The sequence below is a fragment of the Sturnira hondurensis genome, unplaced genomic scaffold (genome assembly GCF_014824575.4).
Source record: "Sturnira hondurensis isolate 20B ecotype Veracruz unplaced genomic scaffold, ASM1482457v3 Scaffold0010128, whole genome shotgun sequence".
NCBI classification, from domain to species: domain Eukaryota; kingdom Metazoa; phylum Chordata; class Mammalia; order Chiroptera; family Phyllostomidae; genus Sturnira; species Sturnira hondurensis.
Window position 1 is genome coordinate 1242063 of NW_028082759.1, and position 26694 is coordinate 1268756.

A 26694-nucleotide genomic window follows, 5' to 3' on the forward strand; every position below is an offset into this window, starting at 1 on the left:
TGATGCCATTTTCTGCCTTGTCTTCTTTCAAGACCGTGGGTAGGAAAGATGAACACTAACCAGGGCTCCCCTCCTCTGCTAAGCGTTCAGCACCTTGCACTGTGCATGTTGTTCCCCAGGCCTGTGGACTGCTGTGTCCTTACTTTTCAGTCCCCCTTACACTGGGACTTCCGTCCAAGAATCAGATCTTTCCTCGGTGACATGCCTGTCCACATGCACATTTGTTTCCTGTTTCTCACCTGCTGGCGCAGGTACTTCCGCCTTTAGGAGCTAGATTGGGCTGATTATTTCCTAGCTTATCCTGGTTTGGCAGTACGTGGCAGTACGTGGGTGAAAAAAAAAACCCATATTCTGGTGAAAGTAAGTGAGGGAAAGCCTACATCACAAATTAAATGCAAAGGTTAGTTTTTAAAATGATTGTTTAAAATTCAAAATGACTCTTTCTAGAACAAAACAGAAGACAGGATCAATTAGGTCCCCAGGGTAGTTCACAGCACTCCGAAAGATGATGAAAGGTTAGGATGAGCAATGAAGATGGCTGGATGAGTTTAGATGCACTAGCTGAAATCATCCTAGGGGTAGTTTTACAGGTGCTTGAGAGAAAGTTAAATGCAATGGTACAGAGTAGGACAGGAGACATTCATTTGGAAAAGAGGATGAGGGTGAATTTATGCTGGGCCTTTTTAAGATACAAGGTTGATTCTAATCCATGGGCTTCAGCCAAGAGGAAGATAGTTCTGTTATTGTTGTGATTTCAGGGATAAAATCTTAGGCATCTGTATTTACAGTGTGTGGTGTTTTGTAGATTTTAAACTGCCAACAATGTGAGTTCTATGAAAAAATACAGATGGTTAAAAACCACATGTAGAAAAAGTGATCTTTTCCTTATCGCAGACCCTATGGCTTTGATCCTTCATGTTTACTTTTAATATTTTCATCTCCTGACAAATCCTGCTACTGCTTTATGTTATCATTTACATAGAATTGTATGCAAAATTTCATTAAATTGATTTTCATGTGCTATCTTTGTTCTGATAATACCCTCTGTATATACCATTTCTTGAGATCTTATTTCTTTTAAGTAGATATAGTGTAAGAGGAGTTATGGAATTTTGGAAATTATTCGATATGGTCTGTATAAGGCGAAGGAAACTGGAAGAAATAACTAAAAATAACTATTAATAGAATACACTCAAGTGTAACTAGGTTAGAGTAACCAGGGTAGTTTTACATGTACCGTAGGACAGGAGGAACCATCCAGTAGAATCCTCCAGTCTGCCGCAGATGGTAAATAAGCTGTCCCAGACACAATCTTTCTCTTCTGGTGGGAAAAGGGGTGGCAGGTTTCTTCAGTGGAGAATGCCCCAAGCTCTTCTCTCAAATGGCTTTTATTGAGAATGGTATGTGTAGGTGTATATATCATACAGGCCTGGTTCATCAATCAATGTCAAAAAGGCTATAGTTACACAAAAACAGGTATTATCTATAGATAACAATTGAAGGAACACAGAGATCTGTCCTAGTCAGGGTCTGTGAGTCATGCCAGAGGGTCTTTAAGAGATAAGGGTCTTTCATGAGATAAGGGTCTCATGAGATAAGGGTCTTTCATGAGATAAGGAGTTGACTCCTTATGCCTGGAACTCAAACATAGCATTTGCATCATCAGGGCTGTACCAACAAAGCAGAGCAAGTTTCAAAGGACACGATGTATTTAGCAGGCCTGGTTCCCACGGGAACCCTCAGTGTTGGAGTCGGGTCATGTCTGCCACCTGCGTTTTCACCTGGTTTCCTGGGAGACTTACTAGCCCCTTTCAGGGCTGCTCTCGCGGGACTACAGTTCTCGAGGGAAACCACACAGAGTGGTCCGAACCTCTATTGTGTCTCATTTCAAAATGAAAACTTACTTTTCAGAATAGTGTATCTAGATTAACTACATTCACAATGAGCGTGCAATGTGAATATGAGGTACAGTAGTAAGTACTATGATGTTGTGTAATTGTTAGGCAGAATTGTGCAATTTTATTATTTTAACATTAGTAGTTAAAAATCAAACTAGACCAACAATTAGAAATAGCTCAAAAACATTTTAATGCATTCTAAGTTATTAAAAGTTTTTCTTTTATGTTGTCCAACAGAAGCCATATACTTAAAAGATACAATAGTTCAATGAGACAGTTTTTTAATTAGGGGTAATTGAAACTGTGATAATATAATGAGAACATTCTAGCAGTTTGCATTTGCATAATGAACAAAGATATTCAACATTTTACAGAGACTAAAATAACTAGTGTAGCTTATCTTAAAAGTTAGAACTATTCGGAAATTAAGAGAAGCTATAATTGATCTAATAATTACTTGTGGAAAAATTGTTTAGTATGGAGGAAATTGGAAACATTTGTGTTCTAAGTAGATGTACTTAATGTATTGACTATTTTATTATCTTGTATATTTATTATTTAACATTTTTAATATATGTTATTATTATTTATTTTAAATCTCGTGCTCGTGTGAAATCACAAATAAGCTATTGCAGAAATATACTTTGTATTTTTAAAGAAATAATATATATTTGTGTATAGTTTACAAATGTATTTTATCGAATTCATTATTATCAAAGCATATTCACTATACTTAGTGTATGAACTAAATATGCTTCAAATTTACCATATTTTAAAGCTAAATTTGATTTGTACTCTAGATGTTAATCCTGATTTACCGTTGATTTAAGATCTAAAGAAGATTGGCTCAGATCCACATGTCATGTCCAGCGAAAGCCCAGGGTGGCCACCAATGCTTCTTCATGCTCCAAATGCACATTCCTCTGGTCACTTGGCTTTATTTCTCTGCATACACTAGACCTTCCTTGTCAGTTTGCCATCTTTCATGAATTCTTTCTTTCAATTTAGACATGTACCGGGACTAGACATTTGATGCCTTTTTCTTATTTGTACCAACTCCCTCTCTGGCTTTCCATTCACAAGAAATCACTACAAAACATCACTAACTATTGCCAATAATTGCCAGGGGTAGCATTATTCATAATAAACAAAAAAGGAGGAAAGAATCAAAATGCCTATCAATTAGTAAGTGAGTAAACAATAGATGGCATATTCCTACAGTGGGATGATGTTCAGGGACGTAACAGAGTAGTGAGGCCTACAGCAACACGATTTGGCCTTGAAAGAAAACATTGTTCCGAATGAAGGAGACCAGCCGCAAATGACTGTGTATTGCATGACTCTGTTTAGATGAAATGTTCAGAATAGGCAACTCTGTAGAGACAGAAATTAGACCAGTGAGTGCCTTGTATTGGTTGTTGTTGGGGAGTTGGAGGTGGGGGACAAGGGGGTGATAACAAAAGAATACGGGTATTTTTTTGAGGTGTAAAAATGTTCTAAATTGATTCTGATAATAGTTTCACAACTGCAAATATCCTAAAAATCAGTGAATTTTGAACATTTAAAAAATGATGAATTGTGTAGGATGTGAATTATATCTCAATAAAACCGTTATTTAAAATATCACACGGTCTTTGTGTCGGCAACCACTGAGACAGACGTTTGTTTCTGGATCAGTGGCCGTTCAAACCTCAGGCACACACAATGGAGAAGTCAAAATGCAGCATCCTCATTCTTACCATGATACACTCAGCCAGCCCCCCACATGTGGCTGCAGACTTTTCTTGGACACCCAAAATCTCATTCATGCCCAGGGACCTCTTCCTGAGTCTCATCCATTTCTCCTACTCGCTTGCATCTCCCTAAGGAGAGGAGAAGCTCTAATTCTCCACTGACAGAAGTATGATAGCCACACACCTCAACTTCATGGTTCCACCTTTCCTGCTTGGGAGACAATGGTGACTGTAGGGTGTGTGGGTGTTGAAATCGCACTCTTGACAGCACATTGTTTGATCACAGGGGTGTGTACGTTTTCCTTTCTGAGTAGAAGAGGCGGGACTGAAGTGCAGCTCTCGATCGACTCTGAGTTTGGTGGGTAGACGCAGCAGTATCATCATCACTTCGTCAAAGACTGTGAAGACAGTTTACAGCTAAATGCTGTATAAATCCCTGGATGAAATTGTGTTTGATGGGGTGAGAGACCTCTGACAAACTCATTTTAATAATTTGTGTACAAATTTCTCCCTCTCATTTTAGATCCAACTAAAGATCCATGCTTAAAGGTGAAGTGCAGTCGCCATAAAGTATGCCTTGCTCAAGACTCTCGCACTGCGGTCTGCATCAGTCACCGGAGGCTTACACACAGGTAAACGTCCTCACATTAAGTCCCACTGATCGAATGGGACCCCTTAGTCCACTAATAACTTCAGAGTATAGATATTTGGCTATGTCTGCTGAGGGTGAATCCAGAATTTTATTGAATCAGCTGCAGAACCTTGCTTAATACAATTATGATTCACTGGGGTGAAACATCATCAATCAGATTTACTATGGCTTATAGAATTTAGGCACATGCTGTTCAATAGAAAGGATCTGGAGAAGGTTGGGTTAGGTGGTATGTTTGCACACTTATACTTTTTCAAGTTTAAGGCACAGGCACATTTTTACGGATTTGCTACCCTCTCAATGTTTTTACTTATGCCCATTCAAACATTCTATTTCCCTCAGGGGAGAATTGGAAACAAAGGTAAAGAGCAAACACATGAGTGGTTGGTATTTATAAAAAAGTTGAAAAGTCACAAAATAAAGGTCCAGGACTGGAACACTTCAAGGCACTTTCATTTATGGAAGCCCTCGCTCGTCCCGGCGGAGTCCTTGAACTCCGTCCCCTGGAAGCTGGCACCAACTTGGCAGCGGACAAGAACGGGTTTTAAATATCTTTTATAATGATCGTCACTGCTTCTGTAAGATAGGCTCTATTTTGAGAAGGATCCATGATTTAGAAATAGCCTGTGAAGTCTGGTGCTGAGCCTTAAGGATTGGAAGTTGCCACCAACCAAAGGCAAAACCACTGGGTAGCCGACTGAAGTAAGTAGGTATATTCCTCCCCTTTATTACTTTTAAAGGAATTCTCTTTAGGAGAATTTCTCTCTTCTGTGATAGCGGACTTAATTCATGTTGTGCTTTTCATCACATGAGCATGGGGGTTTCTCTGTTTGGGTATGTTCAGGGGCTAATAGATTTTGGCTTTGGTGCACTTACATCCAAATTCTATTATTCAGACACACCAACAGACAGAGAGCGAGAACATTAGAGAATAAACGTAAGTTGCATATCTAGAAAACAGCAAATGTTTGGTTTCTGATATTCCTTATTGAGGTAAAGGCACATACGTATAAAACCCCCGACTGCATGCTGAGTGGATTAGAAGTCTTTTTTCCATGATTCCAAATCTATAGTGTCAGATTTCAAGTACCAAGGCAAACCAATGCCACCAAGATAGAGGGTTTGAAAGTGAGTTGGCCTGGAACAAAGAATCACATCAAAGCATAGCAGTAATGTACTTGCAAGAGAGAGGGAGAGGGAGATGACAGTTTGGGTATGTCAAGTGTAAAAGACCTCTTAGAAATAGCGTTGCTATAAAGTCCGCATACTCTGGGAAGGCCCAGAAGAATGAGGCAGAGTTATCAGTAACGTATCCCCACTCAGCCATGACCTGTCTTGGTTTTGCAAAGGGGTAACAAGACTTTGGGCCGGAATTTTATTTTTCTATTTATTTCCTCAGGGTTCCAAAAAGCTTCTGAGTATCTTGAAATTTCTATTAATTAATCAACCACCCAACACTTAAAATAGTAGTATGTGAAAAGATGTCTTGAAGAGTGAATGGGGAATGGGTTTTTGTTTGAAAAATCAATGTGGGAGGATTGTGTTGACATGAATTTCTGCATAATCCCTCCCCTAAACTGCAGAGACCTGGTCAATGGGTTCATACAAAGCAAACATTTTTATTGCAAGTGTCAGAGGCCCAGGGAAAGGTTTCCAGCTACCCAGTTGCCATTTGGTTAGTCTCATTTGCCATTTCACCTCTGGGCTCTTGGGCTCAAGTTAAAGAGCAGCCGAAGACCTCGCAGTTATTACTGTATCGTGCGGGGGACAGAGAGACACTCTCCTTCCCACAGTTGCTGCACACCGAAGCCAGGTGAGGCTCCAGTTCCCGACTCGAGATCACAGAACTACAGAGCCCCGATTCCAGTCTGTATGTGCTCACATCAAAGTCCGGGCTTTTTAGAACTGTGCTGTCTCACTGCTTCTCTAACTTATTATTAAACAAAAGACTTAAGTATGGACAGGAAGAAACTTTCTTAACAAGGTAATGACTCTCTGAAACCAATAGCTAAAGTGTTTTGTTCGTATAAAGCAAAGCATCCTAAATGGACAATCGCCTCCAGCTTTGTCTTTGGTGTTGGTGGTGAGCTGGGGCTGCAGTGGAGACAGCTGTGCTTTCCTGGGTGGGTGAACTTCAAAGCGTTTTATGGAAACAGTTTAGTCTCATTGTTTCTGATAGACACTATCTTACAGCTTGGACTTGCCACGCACTAAATTCAATAAATAAGTAACAAGTTTCCAAGGAATTGATATTAAGAGTAATATTTGATATGTCTTATTTGCTTTGAGGATGTCAGTACCTAGGTGAGTGTTGATACAACACTTGGGGAAGGAGAGTTTTGCCAAGCAGTTTGATCAGCGAAGGTGGCTGTTCTGTTACGTGGTTCTTAAATTTGGGGGTTTGTGTGTATTTGGGAGACAGGGTACAGAAAACAGAAGGTCTTAATTGATCAATTTTGGGCATTTGCATAGTTCAGATTAGAAATTTCTACTTTTCTCATCTGAGGAACAGCTGTTTTTGGTTTCCCTGGTTTCATAAAAGGGAAAAGAAGTGGAACTAGGTATTTGCTTCCATAGGGGGAGTTTTGGTTTTCAACAAGGTCTTCTAGGTCTGCCCTTGACTCCCAGCTAGATTCCTTCATTACCTTGAACTGCACAGCTTGTAATCCTCACTCATGGGGAATAGATTGTATGACATCGATCTCCTTTGCTTGTCTGGAAGTTTTGTGATGTCTATGTCTTATTAACCTCCTTATCCTTAGAACTTGACATGCTAACTAGTACATATTTTCTGTGAAGAGTGTATTAAAAATAGCTATTTGTAGAACACTAAAAATAAGTAATAGGATCAATTGAACTGGTCAGTATAGATAATATAAATCTAAAAATTGTTTTTCATGTGCCTTGTGCTTATTTGTTAAAGATGGTCCAAAAAGGGTGTGAGTCAATCCGCTGAGTGAACAAATAATAAATTATTGCCAGGAAAAAATAGAAAGAGGGGGATATGAAAATATGAGAGAGAGATGAGTCCATAACAACTGATTGAAGGAAACTGGTAGGTCTTTGATTTGTAAATAAGTGAAATAATTGCTAAATATTTCCTCACTTTGTGCTTTAAATAACAATACAGTCATGCTGTGCTTAATGATGGGATTCCGGTCTGAGAAATGGCATCCTTAGGTGATTTCACTTACATGGGATCATCAGGGGGGGCACTTAAACCTGGATGGTACAGTGTACTACTGTAATTCTGTGTGCTCTGCTTTTATGCACTGGGAGCACAGTAGGTCTGCCTATCCCAGCAGCACTACAAAGAAGTCAGCAGTTGCAGTGGAAGCTCTGGCAGTTGTCGTCTTCTTCTTTTTTTTTTTTTTTTGCAGTGCCAGGGCCTGATTTAAGATTTGATTGTTGAGGCCTCCACTGTCAGGGAGGCATCCGTTTCAAAGACAGCCTCTGCTTCAGGGAAGGCTATCTAGAATAAATACATTACCAGCCACACAACTGGATTAAGGGCCTGGCCACCAGCACCCACTGAGGCGTCTTTGTTTTAGATCTTGGTTGATTTTGATAACTGACCTTTTGAGCAATTTTTTTTTCTTCCTGTACTTTAAATCTCCACTCTTATGTTTTTTTTATTTTTAACTTTTTTTGTAGTTATTCAAATACAGTTGCCTCCATTTTTTCCCCAACACTCCCTCCCACCCCGGCCATCCCCAGCTCCCGCCCCTGATTCCACCCCCCTTTGTTTTGTCCATGTGTCCTTTATAGATGTTCCTGAAAACCCTTCACCCTTTCCCCCCATTATCCCCTCCCACCTCCCCTCTGATTGCTGTCAGTTTGTTCTTAATTTCAATGTCTCTGGTTACATTTTGCTTGCTTGTTTTGTTAAATAGGTTCCACTTATGGGTGAGATCATATGGTATTTGTCTTATACCACCTGGCTTATTTCATTTAGCATAATGCTCTCCAGGTCCATCCATGCTGTTGTGAAGGGTAGGAGCTCCTTCTTTCTGCTGCATAGTATCCCATTGTATAAATGTCCCATAGGTTTTTGATGCATTCATTTACTCTTATGTTTTAAACTGACCGGTGAAGAGTGATTCCTGGTTGGTACCCTAGTCCTCCGATCTCATCCCCAGTGCAAGCAGAGCCTTAGACCTGAGCTGTCATGGTTATGAGGCATCTTGTCATCCTAACAAGAACCGCAAGGGTGAGTTCAGTTCTCACACTGGTTTAGGAAAGAGAGATGTCTGGCCCAGGGGACTGACTGCACCCAGGCATCTCTGACTAATGGCATTAGAACGGGCAGACCGAGACTGCAAAAAACAGTAATGCATAGTGCTAGGATATTAGGACAACTACGATGTGTCTAGGTGACAGGAATTTTTCACCTCCATTAGAATCTTTGTATATGTATGCATTGTTGATTGAAATGTTGTTACGTGGTGCCTGATTGTAATTGCCTTCTGAAATCAAAGAAACAGCCTGATTTGGAGGCTCATTATGTGTTTTACACTAGCTTTGACAACCATAACCAATATAGAGGGTTGTGTAAACTATTCAAATGTGATTTTCAAGGTCATATATTTGGATATTAGTCTTCTAATGTTTTTCTTCTGTGAAGAGTTGTCCCCAAACAAGCATGATATCCATGTTCTTGTTCTGGCTTTCTGTTATAATTGCCATCACCAGTAAAAACCAAATAGTTTTATGAACCATGAGAAAGAACTTGAATAGAACACATTTTCCAAAATGGTAACATAACTAATAATTTAGATTCTTTAATACAAAATATATAACAGCTTGGAACATGACCCATTTTTCCCATTTAATTTCATTCTACATTGGTTTTGGTGTACAGCTTAGTGGTTGGACAATCATATACTTTATGTAGCACCCCCCCCTCATAGTTCCGGTACCCCTCCTGGCACCATTCATCGTTCTCCTGATGCTACTGAGTAGACTTCTTATGCTTTACTTACATCCCTGTGACTGTTTTGTAACTACTGATCTCTACTCAAGCCCTTCACCTTTCTGACCCAGCCCTACACCCTCCTCCCTTCTGGCGACCACTAGTTTGTTCTCTGTGTCTGAGTTTGTTCCATTTTTGTCTGTTCATTTATATTGTTCTTTAGATTCCACATATAAGTGAAATTATAGTGTATTTGTTTTTTTTTTCTGACCGACTTAGTTCACCGAGCGTAATACCTTCTAGGTCCATCCGTACTGTTGCAAATGGTAAGATTTCATTTAAAAAACTTTATTGCTGCTTAATTACAGTTGTCCCCATTATTCTCCCCTGCCCTGCCCACCTTCCACCTCCCACACTCAATCCTCCCCCCTGCCCATTGTCTTTGTCCATGGGTCTCTTACACATGTTCCTTGCCTTGACCCTTCCCATGCTTTCTCCTGTTATCCCCAATTCGTGGCCAAATAATAGTTCATTGTATATATGTACACAGCTTTTTATCCACTCATCTATTAATGGGCATTTGGTTTGTTCCCATAGCTTTGCTGTCGTGGGTAAGGCTACAATGAACATAGAGATGCATGTAGTCTTTTGAATTAGTATTTTGGGTTTCTTAAGATAAATTCCTGAAGTGGAATTTCTGGGTTCTAAAACAGACCCATTTTTAATTTGTTGAGGAAACTTCATGCTATTTTCCATAGAGGTTTCCAGAACAGTGAGTGAAGGTTCCCTTTTCTCCATATCCTCTCCAGCACTTGCCATTTGGGGATTTATTGATGATAGCCATTCTGACAAGTGTGAGGTGATACCTCATTGCGATTTTAATTTGCATCTCTCTGATGACTGGTGACACTGAGCATCTTTTCATATGTTTATTGGCCATCATCTGTATGTCCCCCTTGGAGAAGTGTCTATTCAGGCATGACCCACATTTTCATATTGTTACCCTGGGGAAAATTTCAGAGATGCTTACTATAGCTGATCATTTTTTTTGTTCATTGTTTTTGTGTATTGTCAGTGAGAAGCCCTGTACTTGAAGCCTTTGCTGCCTGTGCAGCTGCAGATAGTTAACGCTCTTTCTAGGTCAGTGTTTTGGGCACCAGTCAATACTGCTGATAGTTTAAAAAATCAGGTGTAGAATAATAAGACAAAGTAAGGTTGAAGAATTTGTGTAGGGCAAAACTGGCCATGTTGCTTTCTGCTCTATTTACACCAAAGGTTGAAAAAAATCAATAAGGGATTTGCTTTTGACCACCTAAAGAGACATTATGTAAAAGGATAATAAAGGCAATTTTAAATGCTACTCATCACAATAGGTATCAAAAAGTGAGTCCTAATACTCCTCTAATTTAATGACGCACTTTTAGAATTCATCATTGTAATGACCATATTCAGAAGATTAGAATTTCTGTATATAAAATTAAATAAATGACTATGGCATTTATATTTCCATTGCTATGATAGTGAAATATTTATTATGGGAAGATTCAATCATACAGACTGAGTTATAGTAGAGTTCAAAAAACATTTGTTAAACTGACTTTCATTTATAACTATTTTAAAATGTTCCTTACACTTAATGTAAGATTTCATCTCTGTGTTATATGAATACATTGAAATTGCCCTTAGGGCAATTTATTGTATATTTAATCTATGCAAAGCTTTTACTTAGTGCCTTACATTGATTTAGTTTTTACAGCAACCATAATATTGTCTTCACATTCAAGATAATTATGTTTATTTTAAAGAAAGAAAAGCTGAAGCAGAGATGTCGGGGACAATGTCTGAGATTTGTTACAGAGAAAGACAACAGGTAGATGGACATATGGGGGGCCATAGTTAGGGTTTAGAATCGGGGCTATTGTTTTTGTATACACATTACTTCTTATAGTTATAAATTAATTTTAATCCTGTTTATGAAGAGATGTTTATATTTATAAATACCTAGATCTCCATAATTCTCATTTGGTTAGGATGTAGTGGATGTAGAACGCTTTTTTTAAAAATAGACTTCATAACAGAGCAAACTTAGTTTTACAGAAAAATTGAACAGTAAGTGCAGATAATTTATTTCCCACATAACCTTTGTACCTGCCTGTGCATAACCGCCTCATTATCAACAATCCCCACTGGAGTGATACATTTGTTATATTTTAAAACTTACATTGTCACATCATTATCACCCAAAGTCCATAGTTTAGTTACTTTTTAATATTAATTGCATTTAAAAGTGGGTCATAGTACTTTGGGTGGTGATTATTGTAACATTGCCATATTTTTCAGACCATAAGATGCACCTAGGTTTTAGAGGAGAAAAGTAGGAAAAAAATTTGAAGCAAAAAATGTGGTAAAATATTTAATAATGTAAATAACATAGTATTTCACCAATGTAAATGTAAACAGAACTTAACAGCCGTATTAACAACCATTATTCCTCTCAAATTTGGGGGGAAAGGGTGCATCTTATAGTTGAAAATATGGTATTTGATCTCTTTTTAAACACAGGTAATAACTAAATATTTATGTCTGGAGCTCTTTAAAACATTGTATATTTGTATATTTATTAGTATATATAAAATGTTTTCATATACAATGTGCATATGAGGTCTATCTGGAAAAAGTCCAGCCATTGTTAATATAACAAGAATGGTTTGCATGTCATTGATGTAACCTGGCAACCAAGGAGAGTGGACTGGAATGCAATTGTGTGAACAATGATGACTTCACTGTTCTAGTTGCTGGGGGCAGTAGACGCTGTTAAGGGAGCATGTGTACAGTGTGGCTGCCACATTCAAAATGACTAGGTGAGTAGAACAGTGAATCTGCATCAAATTTTGATTTAATCTTGAACATTCCTCCAAAGAAACTATTTGGATGATTCTGAAGGCCACAGCTCTGGGCAACTGGTGATTAATAGCTTTATCAGGACAGCATACCAACTCATGCATCACATCTAGTGCAGAGATTTTGGGGGAATCATCGAATCACCCCAGTGACTCGGCCCTCCTACAGCCCAGATTTGGTACCCTACAACTTCTGGCTTTACCCAAAACTCAAACCACCTTTGAAAGAGAGGGTATTTAGACCATTGATGAGAACCAGGAAAATATGACAGGGTAGCTGATGGCAGTTGGGAGAACTTTGTGAGGTCCCAAGGTGTCTACTTTGACAGGGACTGAGCCATCATTGTCCTATGTACAATGCTTCTTGCATCTTATGTCTTCTTCAATAAATACCTCTTTTTCATATTACATGGCTGGATACATTCTGGACACACCTCGTATATACATAATACTTAACCTGACAACAATGATATGAGGTGAATTGGGTTACAGTTATTGCACATAATATGTGCAATAAATATGTGCATTATAAATATGTGCATTACAAATATTGCACATATTTATAATGATAAAAAACTGAGGCACATAATTTACATGATTTGCTCAGGTGGGAGACTTGGACATTGAACTTGGTCATTGAAGTGGTCATTGTTCATTGTTCTCTTGGTCATTGTTCTCTTGATTATGAAGTGTTAATGTCTTTTAAAATATTTAACATTTATAAAGTGTGTTATATATGAGAGCTTCTTCTAAGCATTTTAGAGATAACTCATTTTACAACAATCTTACATTCCTTTATAAAAACATGGATAAATATTGCCTAATATATTGTTTCTCAGCACATTTTAACCCAGTCTTTCTTGTTGAACACATACGTCTTATGATTTTCTTTTATCTGATATCACTCTCCAGAGAGTAAATCCTTAGCTCCTGGAGAATTGCTTTTAAGGAGAAAATTTAATTCACTAGAATGTACATCTAGATCAGTTTCAATTTTGATTTGGTCAAGTTCATGTTATGTATTCCACTTACACAAACAAAATACATGTTTCTCAAATACAAAATTTAAGACAACATTGACTTTATTTCTTAAGTGCATAGTACATCTTATCGTCATTGTGGTATCGTCCCCACTCCTGTGGAAAATCAGGGACCTGTTGTTTCAAGTCCAATATTCTTAGCATAGACCCTTATAAGTTGCCCCGTGTAGCTTTGCAGCCTGATCTGCAGCTTTCCCCTGTAGCCCATTGCAGCCCATTGTAGCCAGAAACTTACTGTGTGCCGTGAATGCAGAGCCAGCCTGCCTAGCTTTGTGATCCGATTCTACTCTCCTTAGCTGTGTGTCTTGGGCATAATATTTCCACTGTCTGTGCTTCTGCTTCTTCCTCTGTAAAGTACAAATGGTGGAAAAAAGCATTTTCCGATGATGTTGTTTTATGGATTAATCAGTTAATACACAAAAACATTTAGAACAGTATCTGATCCATAGTAGGCATAGTGTAAGGGCTACCTAGTACTTTTTTTTTCTACCTAGTGCTTTTTTTTTCTCCTAAATATGTTGTGTTTTTTATAATCATAAACTTTGTTATGTCTGGTATTTTTCCTAGTGAAATGTTCTGCCCATTCATTTTCTTTTTCTGCTAGCAAATACTCCATTTCTGAAGAGGCTTTTAGCATAATGCTTAATGGTATGTAATTCGATGCCAGTCTGGCTGGCTTTGAAATCTGTCTCCATTTCTGGGTAGCAAAATTACTTTGGGCATATTAAACTCCCCAAGACTCAGTTTTCTTGTTTATATGATAGAGATGATACTTACACTATCTGTCTCCCTCTGTTTTTATAAGAATTAAAGACATAATTTGTGTAAAACACTTTGCACAATGTAAGCATTCAATAAACATTAATTATTGAGACATCTCTATTCAGCTTTTCCCACAAGCCTCCTAGCCCAGGGTAGAATTAAATTCTCCTTTATCATTATGCCCATAGAATATTAGCAATACTTTTATCTACCTGTATTATAGCAATTTACCATATTTTTTCAGATCATAAGAAACACCTAGGTTTAGACAAGGAAAAAATTGAAGCGAAAAATGTGGTAAAATATTTAATAACATAAATAACATAATATTTCACCAATGTAAATGTAAACAGAACTCTACAGCAGCATTAGCAATTATTATTCTGCCCAAATTTGGGAGGGGGGGAAGTGTGTCTTATAGTCTGAAAAATACAGTATATGTTTACCTGCTACAGGTTGATTGGTTGAGTTGTAGTTGATACAGTATCTGTAAAAACTGGTTGACTCCTGTCGTAATTATGGGAGATAAAATGTAAGACTGCTTTACATTTCAAGTAAAAGAAGTCACTTGATTTTGTCAGTTTAGAATGGAAAGGGAACGATGTGTTTTAAGTGTTAGGGAAAAATGTAAGAGACCGCTGCTGAAAGGGAAAATAGCAAGGAAGCAGGCATGCCATTGATTAAACAGTGTTACTCAATATCTACTCAAAACTCTTAAAACTTAATACTAGCAGAACAAGCAAACAAATGTATCAAAGACCCTAATAGATACCAAAGAAGATATATTGGTGGCAAACAAGTATATGAAAAGATGTTCCATGTCACCTGGCCTTTGGGAAATGCAAATTATGATGACAACAGTGTGACATCACACACCCATTAGACTGGCCAAACTCTGGAACCCTGGCAATGCTGAATGCCAGGGAGGGTGTGCAGTATCAGCTACTGCACACACCGCTGGGGAAATACAAAATGGCCCCGCCACCTTGGAAGAAATTTTGGCACTTTCTTTTAAACATGATAAATACTCATATTTTTATGCAGCAAGAGAAAAGAGTAAAAAAAAAAGGAAGGTAATTTAATATATGATTCCAACTATGTACATTCTGAAAAAGGCAAACTATGGAAACCATAAAAAGACCAGTGGTCGCCAGGCAGTGGGGGCAGGGGTAAGGTGATAATTAAGTGGAGCACAGAGGATTTTTAGAGTAGCAGAACTATTCTGTATGTTGCCATATGGTGGATACATGTCATTATACATTTGTTCATGCCCTCAGAGTGCACAGCCCCGAAGTGAACCATAATGTAAACTGTTGACTCTGGGGGACTATGAGTGTCAAGATAGGTTCGTCAGCAGAAACCGTGTACCTTTATGATGGGAGTTATTGAATATGGAGGAGGCCACCCATGTTTGGGGACCAGGCCACGTGGGAAATCTCTACTCTCCTCTTAATTTTTCTGTGGACCTTGAACTGCTCTAGGAAAATAAAGTGTGCTTTAGAATTTTGGTACAAAGTCTTAATAATTTCAGTTCCAAGAATAAGTGTGTGAGTGTGTCCTTAATAATGGATGGATTGTGTAGTGAGTGGCGGTGGTTCGATCCCAGCCATTTGCTCCAAGTTGTAACATGCTGAAACATGAAAAATGTGTGAGCTGAATATGAATGAATAGAAATCACATATTGAAAACCACAGCATGAATAGAGAATTAAATAAGAATCTTTGAGTTCCATGTTTTGACACTAAATAGGCCCAACATTAAAATTGTTTTTAAAGTATTTTGAATCACAAGTCATTAAATAAAATAAAGTCAAGGGAAAGAAAGATCATTCACTTAAATACAGCAGCACATGACTCTACATATCTTAATTATTTATCTACATTAGTCAGCTGCAGAATGAAGGCTTTCTATGAAGTTAAAAAATTAATATGCTCCAGCCCTTGGAATCCATTAGGCAGAAATACTATTGTCTGTCTGCCAGTACTCGGCTCACAGGTGGTGCAGTTGTGACTTACGCAGAGCCACACAACAAACTCTGCTTCTGTTCCATAACTGATTTATTGCTGCCAGACCAGGCACTAGAATTGTCAGCAGCTCTTCAGAATAGTTGTTAATTCTTCCGGAGATAATGTGACTAGAATTTGGGCGTCAAACCAGAGTAGAAGTGATGTTTGTCGGTCCAGAGATCAGGAGGTTAACAAACAGTGTGACCACCTCCTCTCTACTCATGGGCTATCAGCAAATAATTCTGAGCAAAAGGTCACAATAGAGCCCCAAGATATAAGAAACTTGGTTGCCTGAATTACCGTGTGAGAGGTCATTCAAGGAACAGTGTCATCGGCCTATTGTGTGAAAAAAGAAAAGCTTGTTATATTCAAATGGACGATCCAGAAGAAATGAGTGGCTTTAATGGTGGAAAATCATGGAAGTATGTGATGGAGTTATGATAATTATCTCATCAAGTTTTATATTAGTTAAAATACAGGGTAATAGATAAGTGCTTTGAAGAACTTATTTACTAGGAACCTTATCTGGATATGGTATGTCCTTTTCTGTCACTTAGGTACCACATCTTTTCTATGACCAAAAGATATTGTGTGAACTATGAGAAAGAAAAAGAAATTCTTGAGCAAGTAAGCATGGTAAAAGTTTCACTTTGAGATGTTTGCTTCCTGGCACTTTACTTTGGCATTGAGCCAACGAGATGAATGGGAACAATAGTTTTATAAATTTGGGAAGTTTGGAGAACTTAATTTTGAAGTGAAATTACTTCATTTTCAAATTCTCTCTGTGATTCAAAATTCCATATATTTGGAAGCACTGTTAAACAAAGGAGAAAGATGTGTTAAAAATTGAGAGCTTAGGGAAAGGGAATATAATGTCATCTTAACCTTTATCCATTTCTTTTGCATGAATGTACTAAACTATGATAGAAATTTTTATGTTCTGGTGTTTATAAAATTAAAAGTTTCCACTGATAGAGGAGAAGTATCTCCTTTTCCCAGTTAGCTTCATAGAATAAGTCACTCTCAATCTAAGAATTGGTCTTTATATTCTTTTCAACATGAAAATAAAATTGTCTGCCTTTTCACCAAATTATATGGGTCTTGGGTTAATCTGAGGGCCAGAAACTGTGATTGTGATTATTTTATATTTATGGATCATGTAAAACTTCATAGCTTTATGGAATGGTTTCCAAGTAATACAATTCTTGTAGGTGATTTTTCATTCATGAAATTCTGATATTGAGCACAACATTAAGTTATGAATGTTTTCTAAAAACAGAAAAATGAGCACAAATGGACAGGTGGGCTTTTTTTTAAAAAAAAGAAAGATGTGTAACACAGTGGAGTGTCGCGCAATTTTCACAAGGGGGGAAGTTGATGCAAATGCAAGTCTCCATTGTAACCTTCACATTTCTAAAGTGGTGGGCTTGAAAATTTGATGTTACCACTTCTCTTGGGCAGACTAAGACTAAATTATTGGAAGCTTATGATTGCCAGCGTTTTGGAAGGGCATTCCTACTTTGATGATTTTTTCCATGTTGAATTCTCATCATGAGAGATTTCTTAGTTCCTTGGTTTCAAACCATTCTAGGCAACCAAGTGAGAACATAGGCTGAGGTTTTTCTATTGTATTCCCAATTTTAGTAGTGACCCAAAAAAGCTAATGAATACATGCCAGGAATAATGAAATTGGCAATTATAAAGTATATTTATAATTGAGCTTCTCTTCTAGAAGCTAAAATATTTCACTTTGAATGTAGAGAATACTGTCTGTATCCTGCAGGTTCTTTTAAACCACATCTTTTCTATCCTACTTTAGTTACAAAGACAAGAAGTAGATGTTTCCATGCGGTGAAGTAAAAGCTTGATCATTAAAGGCGAAAATTAAAGAATTCTTTTTATAAAACAAAATTACTAGTAAGGACAAATAATGATTTTTGAAACAAAACTTTTACTATCATATGCATTTTATAATTTATAGTTAGAAATATAAAAATAATAAAATGGCTAAACAGGAAGAAACCATGGTTGTGTATGCTCTTATAATAGGGAGGAATGTTCCATATCTAGGCCATCTGTGTAATTCTTTTGGGAACTAATTCTTTTACATTGTCCCTATTCATCTAGTTTCTGCTGTTGTAACAACCAGAAATTCTCCCTCATATCAGAAATCTAAATTACTGATAAAATAAACTGTAGTGTAGGATTATGAACAGCATTAATTCAATAGAGATATAACCATGTAATTTCACATAGAGACAATGTACTTAAATATAAGTTAAAGTATTTGAAAAAATGAATAATATGCTTTAGTTTCATGCAGTTCTGTGCTTTGTTCTGTATGCATCATAACCAAGTAGAGATGACAAAGCNGAGTTATGGTAATTATCTCATCAAGTTTTATATTAGTTAAAAAAATAGGGTAATAGATAAGTGCTTTGAAGAACTTATCTACTAGGAACCTCATCTGGATATGGTATGTCCTTTTCTGTCACTTAGGCACCACATCTTTTCTATGACCAAAAGATATTGTGTGAACTATGAGAAAGAAAAAGAAATTCTTGAGCAAGTAAGCATGGTAAAAGTTTCACTTTGAGATGTTTTGCTTCCTGGCACTTTACTTTGGCATTGAGCCAATGAGATGAATGGGAACAATAGTTTTATAAATTTGGGAAGTTTGGAGAAATTAATTTTGAAGTGAAATTACTTGATTTTCAAATTCTATCTGTGATTCAAAATTCCATATATTTGGAAGCACTGTTAAACAAAGGAGAAAGATGTGTTAAAATTTCAGAGCTTAGGGAAAGGGAATATAATGTCATCTTAACCTTTATCCATTTCTTTTGCATGAATGTACTAAACTATGATAGAAATTTTTATATTCTGGTGTTTATAAAATTAAAAGTTTCCATTGATAGAGGAGAAATATCTCCTTTTCCCAGTTAGCTTCATAGAATAAGTCACTCTCAATCTAAGAATTGGTCTTTATATTCTTTTTAACATGAAAATAAAATTGTCTGCCTTTTCACCAAATTATATGGGTCTTGGGTTAATCTGAGGGCCAGAAACTGTGATTGTGATTATTTTATATTTATGGATCATGTAAAACTTCATAGCTTTATGGAATGGTTTCCAAATAATACAATTCTTGTAGGTGATTTTTCATTCGTGAAATTCTGATATTGAGCACAACATTAAGTTATGAATGTTTTCTAAAAACAGAAAAATGAGCACAAATGGACGGGTGGGCTTTTTTTTTAAAAAAAGAAATATGTGTAACACAATGGAGTGTCGCGCAATTTTCACAAGGGGAGAGGTTGATGCAAATGCAAGTCTCCATTGTAACCTTCACATACTAAAGTGGTGGGCTTGAAAATTTGATGTTACCACTTCTCTTGGTCAGACTATTGGAAGCTTATGATTGCCAGCGTTTTGAAAGGGCATTCCTACTTTGATGATTTTTTCCATGTTGAATTCTCATCATGAGAGATTTCTTAGTTCCTTGGTTTCAAACCATTCTAGGCAACCAAGTGAGAACATAGGCTGAGGTTTTTCTATTGTATTCCCAATTTTAGTAGTGACCCAAAAAAGCTAATGAATACATGCCAGGAATAATGAAATTGGTAATTATAAAGTATATTTATAATTGAGCTTCTCTTCTAGAAGCTAAAATATTTCACTTTGAATGTAGAGAATACTGTCTGTATCCTGCAGGTTCTTTTAAACCACATCTTTTCTATCCTACTTTAGTTACAAAGACAAGAAGTAGATGTTTCCATGCGGTGAAGTAAAAGCTTGATCACTAAAGGCGAAAATTAAAGAATTCTTTTTAGCCCTGGCTGGTGTAGCTCAGTGGATTGAGCGCGGGCCTGGGAACCAGAGGATCGAGGTTCAATTCCCAATCAGGGCACGTGCCTGGGTTGCAGGCCAGTTCCCGGCAGGGGCCAGTTCCCAGCAGGGGATGCACAAGAAGCAACCATACATTGATGTTTCTCTCCCTTTCTCCTTCCCTTCCCCTCTAAAGATAAATAAATAAAATATTAAAAAAAAAAGAATTCTTTTTATAAAACAAAATTACTAGTAAGGACAAATAATGATTTTTGAAACAAAACTTTTACTATCATATGCATTTTATAATTTATAGTTAGAAATATAAAAATAATAAAATGGCTAAACAGGAAGAAACCATGATTGTGTATGCTCTTATAATAGGGAGGAATGTTCCATATCTAGGCCATCTGTGTACTTTGGGAACTAATTCTTTTACATTGTCCCTGTTCATCTAGTTTCTGCTGTTGTAACAACCAGAAATTCTCCCTCATATCAGAAATCTAAATTACTGATAAAATAAACTGTAGCGTAGGATTATGAACAGCATTAATTCGATAGAGATATAACCATGTAATTTCACATAGAGACAATGTACTTAAATATAAGTTAAAGTATTTGAAAAAATGAATAATATGCTTTAGTTTCATGCAGTTCTGTGCTTTGTTCTGTATGCATCATAACCAAGTAGAGATGACAAAGCAGAAACTGGCAAAACTGGAATAATGGTCATTACAATGGTCTCTTTTCTACTATTCCATTGCTATGTTTTACTCTGTTGAAGCTCAATTCACTATGGAACATCCTGAAAGTTAATGATTGTGTTATTAGAATGCAAATGCATTTTATGTATTTGTACAGCTCTACCTTATTAACAAGGGCTCTATTTAAGTTCATTGGACAATTGCTTCAGGAAATAATGTGGGAAAGACAGGTTAATAAATCACAGATATTGCCACTTATCTTTATCAATAACTGGCTACTATCCTAGTTCCTAGGAATACATTATTTGAGTACAGACATGGACATTCTAAATATAAGGACACCATGGGCTTAATATGTATAAGAATATATATGGCTTGAGTGTTACATTTTGCTTCTGTACTCATTTTTGTCAGTTTGGAAATGTATAGTTCAGCTAGGTGATGTATGGAAATGTAAGCATAAGTCCAAACTGTATTTTCTCCCACTGGTGAAATTTCAAATAGATTTTAAATTGTTTGCTTGTATAAACCTAAAATAGTTATATTCATCTGTAGGGTTCATCCTTCAATGTGTTTATTCTTATATGCACTATGAAAAAAGTGTTTTAATTTTTCACATAAATGACAGAAGAAAGAGAAATATCAAATTATGAAAAGACAGCTTTATATTATCAGTAACATTTATTTAAAAGCATGGGATCTCTTCCACCGCAGTGAGCTCTTCATTGACAGAGTTGAGCAAATTTTTGGTGATGGTAGTAGAGGAAGACTAAAGAAGATATTACTGTATTTATTTATTTATTTATCCATCCATCTGGCTAGCTATTATCTACCTGCAATATGCTGGTACTTCCAGGAATGTTATATACATAAGTAAATATAGGAGACATTCATTTTTCTTTTATGGAGGCTAAATCTAATGTGACTTTTTAAATTAAAGAACAGGTATGTAAAAATACAGTCTGAGATCACAGTGATCAAGATGGAATTGGTATGCTATCTTAGTTGGCAGAGTTGTTAGACCTCTCATCAAGGCAGGACACAGAGGATTAACTGGAGGTTCAGGCGAAGTACAGGAAGAAGAGAGAGGCGGAGGCAACTGCATGTGCAAAGGCCCTGAGGAAGGAGAGAGCATAATATCTCTGAGGAGGGGAGGACAGAGGGACTAAAGAATAAGGCATAGACAAGGATAGTAACCAGTTATAGATGGAGAGAAGTAGGTCATCAGTGATTTCTGAAAGCAGAAGCAACAGGACTCACTGATTAATTGTATATGGAGGGTGAAGAAGAGGTAACAGTCCATGTTCATTTCCAACGTATTAACCACGTTGGCAGATTGTGATGCCACTTAAAGAATCAGGTAAGCCTGGAAGGGAAAAGGAACAATAATCTAATTTTACAATAATGTAAAATAATCTCTCCATTTTACACATGTTAAGTTTTAAAAGGACTATGAGATATCCAGTATATTAAAATTTGTGGAAATGGACGACGGAGAGACTGAAGGCACAGAAGAGAATAGGAAATTCCAGTATTCAGAGGTAGGCATTGAGGAAGAGTCTACAAAGGAAACTGAGAAGAAGAAACTAGTGAAGGAGGAAGAAAATCAGTCTATGGTGAACCAAAGCCAAAAGGGAGATTTTAAGCTGGAGGAAATTACTCTGGCTGGGTGGCTCAGCGGCTGGGAGCATTGTTCCACACACCAAAAGGTTACAGGTTTGATCCCCAGTCAGGGAACATACCTACATTATCTGTTTGATCCCCCATTGGGACACCTACAGGAGGCAGTGTGAAAGATGTTTCTCTCTCACACTGATGCTTCTCTCTCTTTCTCTTCTTCTCTCTCTAAAATCAATGATCATATCCTTGAGTGACGATAAAAAAATGGAGGAAATTGTTGACTGTGTCATTATGTAGAGAGGTTGACTGAGATAGTTACAGGAAAAAAACCATTGAATAATAATTTGGTGTTGGGATTCACAGTAAAATAGGGGAGTGAAAGAAAGTAAGAAAATAGAAGACATGTTTTGGGAGAAAATGATGGGAGTCACGATAAAGACCGAGTTATTTTGTTTTGTTTTTTGATACTGTTTTGATTTGTTTTATTTTAGGATTTGAGCTTATTACCAGAAAGTATTTGGCACTTATGGGGCATTCAGTGAAGCAGGAGAGGGTACTGGTGCAGGAGAAAGGGAATCAAAGTCTTTGAGAGAATGAGAAGTGAGGGGTCCTGTCCACACATGGGTGTGTAGGGAGAGTTCTGTGTTAGGAGGAGGGGAGCTCCCTCAGTCTTACCATAAGCAAGAAAAGAGTGTGTACAGATGCACGTGAATCTGAATTTCAAATTGTGAAAAGTTTTTTTCCTTAACACCTTCTATTTTCTAAAGGAGTATCAGTAGGTCATTATAGTTCTTAGCACATAGTATTTTAAAAACTGATTGTGACATTTCTTGTTATTTGAATAAGGATGCAATCACATGTGTTAAGATTTACAATATACTAAATTATATACTACCTAGTACTCTTTCTTGGATCAGATGATGTTCTTAATATCTTTTGAATATTTACAGAAAGATTGTATTCACAAATAAACAGATGTATTCTATTAATTTACTTTTTAAATTTAATTTTATTAGTTTACTTTTTTCCTTTAGTTTCTCATGAACTTCTCTGTGTGTGTTTACTTGATAAGGTATTTTGAGATCATTCCTACTAAATAGAGCTTCCTTCTCTCTCTTTTTTTTTCTGCAGCCACATTGCATACCTTTTTATTGTTTTAAACTGATTATATATGTGGTACTTTATATACAATGAATTATTCTGAGCTCAGTGCATGGTGCATATACAAAAAAATTTAGTTATTTTTCTTTTATTCCATATTTTGGATATATTATGAGGCTCTAGCCCCAAACCAGAAGCATGCCATACATTTATCCATCTTGCTTATCCAGTTTTGACCTTCATGCCGTGTTCTAATAACTAAGTCCATGTGTTAATCCCAATCCCAAGTCTTGTCCCTCTTCTCTTCATCTTATTCCTATTTGACTCCTGTGGACATTCTTTGATTGCTTCGAATTATTATTTTTTCCTTACTTGGACTAACCCTCGGCTTGTCCGTTGCCAGTACTGACTTAGGCTGGACTCCTCAGTTGAGATAGATAGATGCCAGAGGTTCTTACAGCTAACATTTAATAAAAAAGAAAAGGAGGCAGAAAAGAAAAGTAAGACTTTGGGGCTATCAGGCCTCAAATTTCTTAACTGGAGAAATTGCTGCTTCTAATATTGCATATGTGGTTCTTGGTCCAGCGTTAGTGAAAACATTCTTATAATGTACTTAGTGGTAGATGAAACCAAAAAACCTGGATCGATATGTGCTTCCTCAATAATGGAAGACTTGTCCTTTGTTTCAACAGAGGCAATGGAGAGTTAAGTAGATTTGTAGCAATAACTGTGAATCATGACTAGACTTGAGTCAAGAGCTTGTATTACTAATAGGAATCTAAAATCTTTGTATATATGCATTTGCATTTTTGCCAGGAGAGAGAAAATTGGTGTAATGCTATACTGATTCAAATCTGTTTTACATCCTTCCTTTTAAAACAGGAGAGCTTTGGCAGCCTTCCCAACTAATGGAACATTTCCAGAGGCAAAAAAAAAAAAAAAAGACTATCAAGATTTGGCTTCACTATCAATGGAACAATCACTTAAGAAGCATTAGGTTTAAATGACTTACTCTAGAATGTTCATTCAGACTTATCTGATACCAAGACCCTCCAAATCTCCTTGAAAATATGCATTCTGAAATTGAAAACATGAGTATTCAGAATCAATCCATGATACATTACTCTGAAAGTAGTAGACAAAAATAATATTGGAAATTCTGTAATTTAAAATGATAATCATTATAAGGGCTGGAAGAGAAAAATTACAGTATTATCAGGGAATGTTATGGTTATGAACTTTTATAAGTAATCTTTCCCTCCCTATTTAAAAATTATCATAATGAATATTTTAAAGTAGTCATGACATTTATAACTCTTTATACATTTGGTGTTCTATCTAAATGTTCATAACAGATTAAATATGAATAAATATGAGTTAGTTCAGTTTATTTCACATAAAATAAAACTTTTAAAAACAAATGACTTAACCCCTAACTTATATAATGCTACTGAGTACAGCATGGTTATAAAGAGAAACATAATATTAAAAAAGATTTAATAAAACATAATATTTTGAGTAAAATGTCTGAAAACAACAAAATAATCCATATTTAAGTACAGTAAATAGAGAATAACCATTGGATACCTTATTTTATTGTAAAAATATAGAGGGGTTTGAATTTTTTCTTTGCTTCTTATTAACTATGAACTTGTACATTCTGCTTCATCTTCCTGAATCACAGTTATCTCATCTAAAAATCAGCTAAATTTCAGTATTAATCTATAATTAAATTTATATGAGAAATGATAAATAATTAGATAACATGTTCAGTGTCTGGAATACCTTAATAAATGTGAGTTTTCTAAAAATGGCAAATCCCAGAGGTGGTAAAACCAGTGTTTAAAACACTTAGTATTTAATAGCTAGATTGAGCTTTTAAAACTAGACATGATCATCCAGTCCATTTGTTCCTTCAGTAAATATGTAGTGGGCAAGTCTTGGTTTAATGGGTTTTACTAGACACTAAAGGCACAGAAACCTAGTTTTACGAAGAAAAGGAAGCAAAGGAGTGAGACAGAATATTTGTTGAACTGGAGGGAGAGGCTGTTGTGAGTGTAGGTAAGGCAGCCAGGGATGGCTGTGCTGAGGACATAAAGGCCTAGAAGCCGCGAGAAGCTGAGCGAAGTGTGTATGTGGGTCCAAATTGGAATGTGAAATTCTAAGGCTGAGGGCAGTGCCAAAATTCAATGTCATAATTAGACTTCATTTTATTTTACTTTGTGTTGAATTTATTGGGGTGACATTGGTTAATAAAATTATATAGGTTTCGGGTGTACAGTTCTATGATACATCAGTTGTGTGTTGCATTGTGTGTTCACCACCCCAAGTCAAGTCTCCTCCCATCCCCACTTATCCTCCTTTCACTCTCTCCTACCTCCCCTCACCCCGCCTTCCCTCTGCTCATTACCATACTGTTCGGACTGTTGTCTGTCTGTGGGTTTTTTGTAGTGCCTTGTTTTTGCTTAATCCCTTCACTTCCTTCACCTTTACTTTGCTTAAGCACTTGAGCTATGCTGACACTAGGGTGCAAAGGTCAAGGGTAGCAGCATGGAGACCAGCTTAGTGATGCAGGTGGGAGATGATGATGGTTTAGGCTGAGATCATACCAGTGCAGACAGTTAAATGTATTAAGCTCTGGAAACATTTCTCTTGTAAAGCCAATAGTGTTTGCTAACAGATTGGACATGAAGTATGAGAGAAAGAAGAGTCAGTGATGCTTCTGCAAATATGGTCTGAGCAACTGGAAGGATGAAATTTCCATTAAGTGAGATAGAAAGTGGTGGAAACTGGGTTTTTGTTTGTTGGCTGGCTATCTTTTTCTGGGGGAAGGGCTTGTATTGAACAGAACCTTGCTTTGGGACATTTAGATTGAGATGTCTATGCAAATGCACCTATAAGGTCTGTCCAGGAAGCACCCAGACCTGTACTCTGAAAACTAGAAACATTTATTGAAGAAGATATGAGAAACATTGATGTCCCCTTCAGAGTAGGCACCTTGGGAGCTCACACAGTTCTCCCAGTCACCATTAGCTGTCCCATCATATTTCCCTGAATCTCATCGATGGCCTAAAATATTTAGCCTTTCAAAGGTGATTTTAGTATTGAGAAAAAACAGAAGTTGCAGACCGCCAAATCTGGGCTGTAGCAGCGTTAAGTCACCTGGGCAATTTGATGTTTCACCAAAAAACTCTGAACTAGACAGGATACATGATCAGGTGGGTGTGTTGTGGTGATGAAGCTGCCAGTCACCAGTTGCCATGGCTGCAGCCTTCTGAATCACCCAAGCAGTTTCCATAGAGGAGTGTTCAAGCTTAACATAAAGTCTGATACAGATTCATTCCTCTACTCATTCAGTCATATTGAATGCAAGGGCCACACAGTCTACATGCTCACTCAGTGTCATCTACCACCCCCACTGACTAGAACAGTGAAGCTGTCATTGTTCACACATGTGCATTCCAGTCGACTCTCCTTGGCTGCCAGGTTACATTGATATTGCCCAAGCCATTCTTGTTCTATTACCAATGTCTGGGCT

The 26694-nt window shown here is 36.9% G+C and overlaps 1 protein-coding gene across 4 annotated transcripts in view; it reads left to right on the top strand.

The window, feature by feature from the left end:
* Positions 1–26694, top strand: part of SPOCK3 (SPARC (osteonectin), cwcv and kazal like domains proteoglycan 3) — a 300836-nt gene that overhangs the window by 147566 nt on the left and 126576 nt on the right. For all 4 annotated transcript variants that reach the window (XM_037058254.1, XM_037058252.1, XM_037058253.1 and 1 more), the window contains one exon: positions 4155–4263. In XM_037058254.1, the coding sequence (XP_036914149.1) occupies positions 4155–4263 (109 nt within the window). The remainder of the gene's footprint in view (positions 1–4154; positions 4264–26694) is intronic.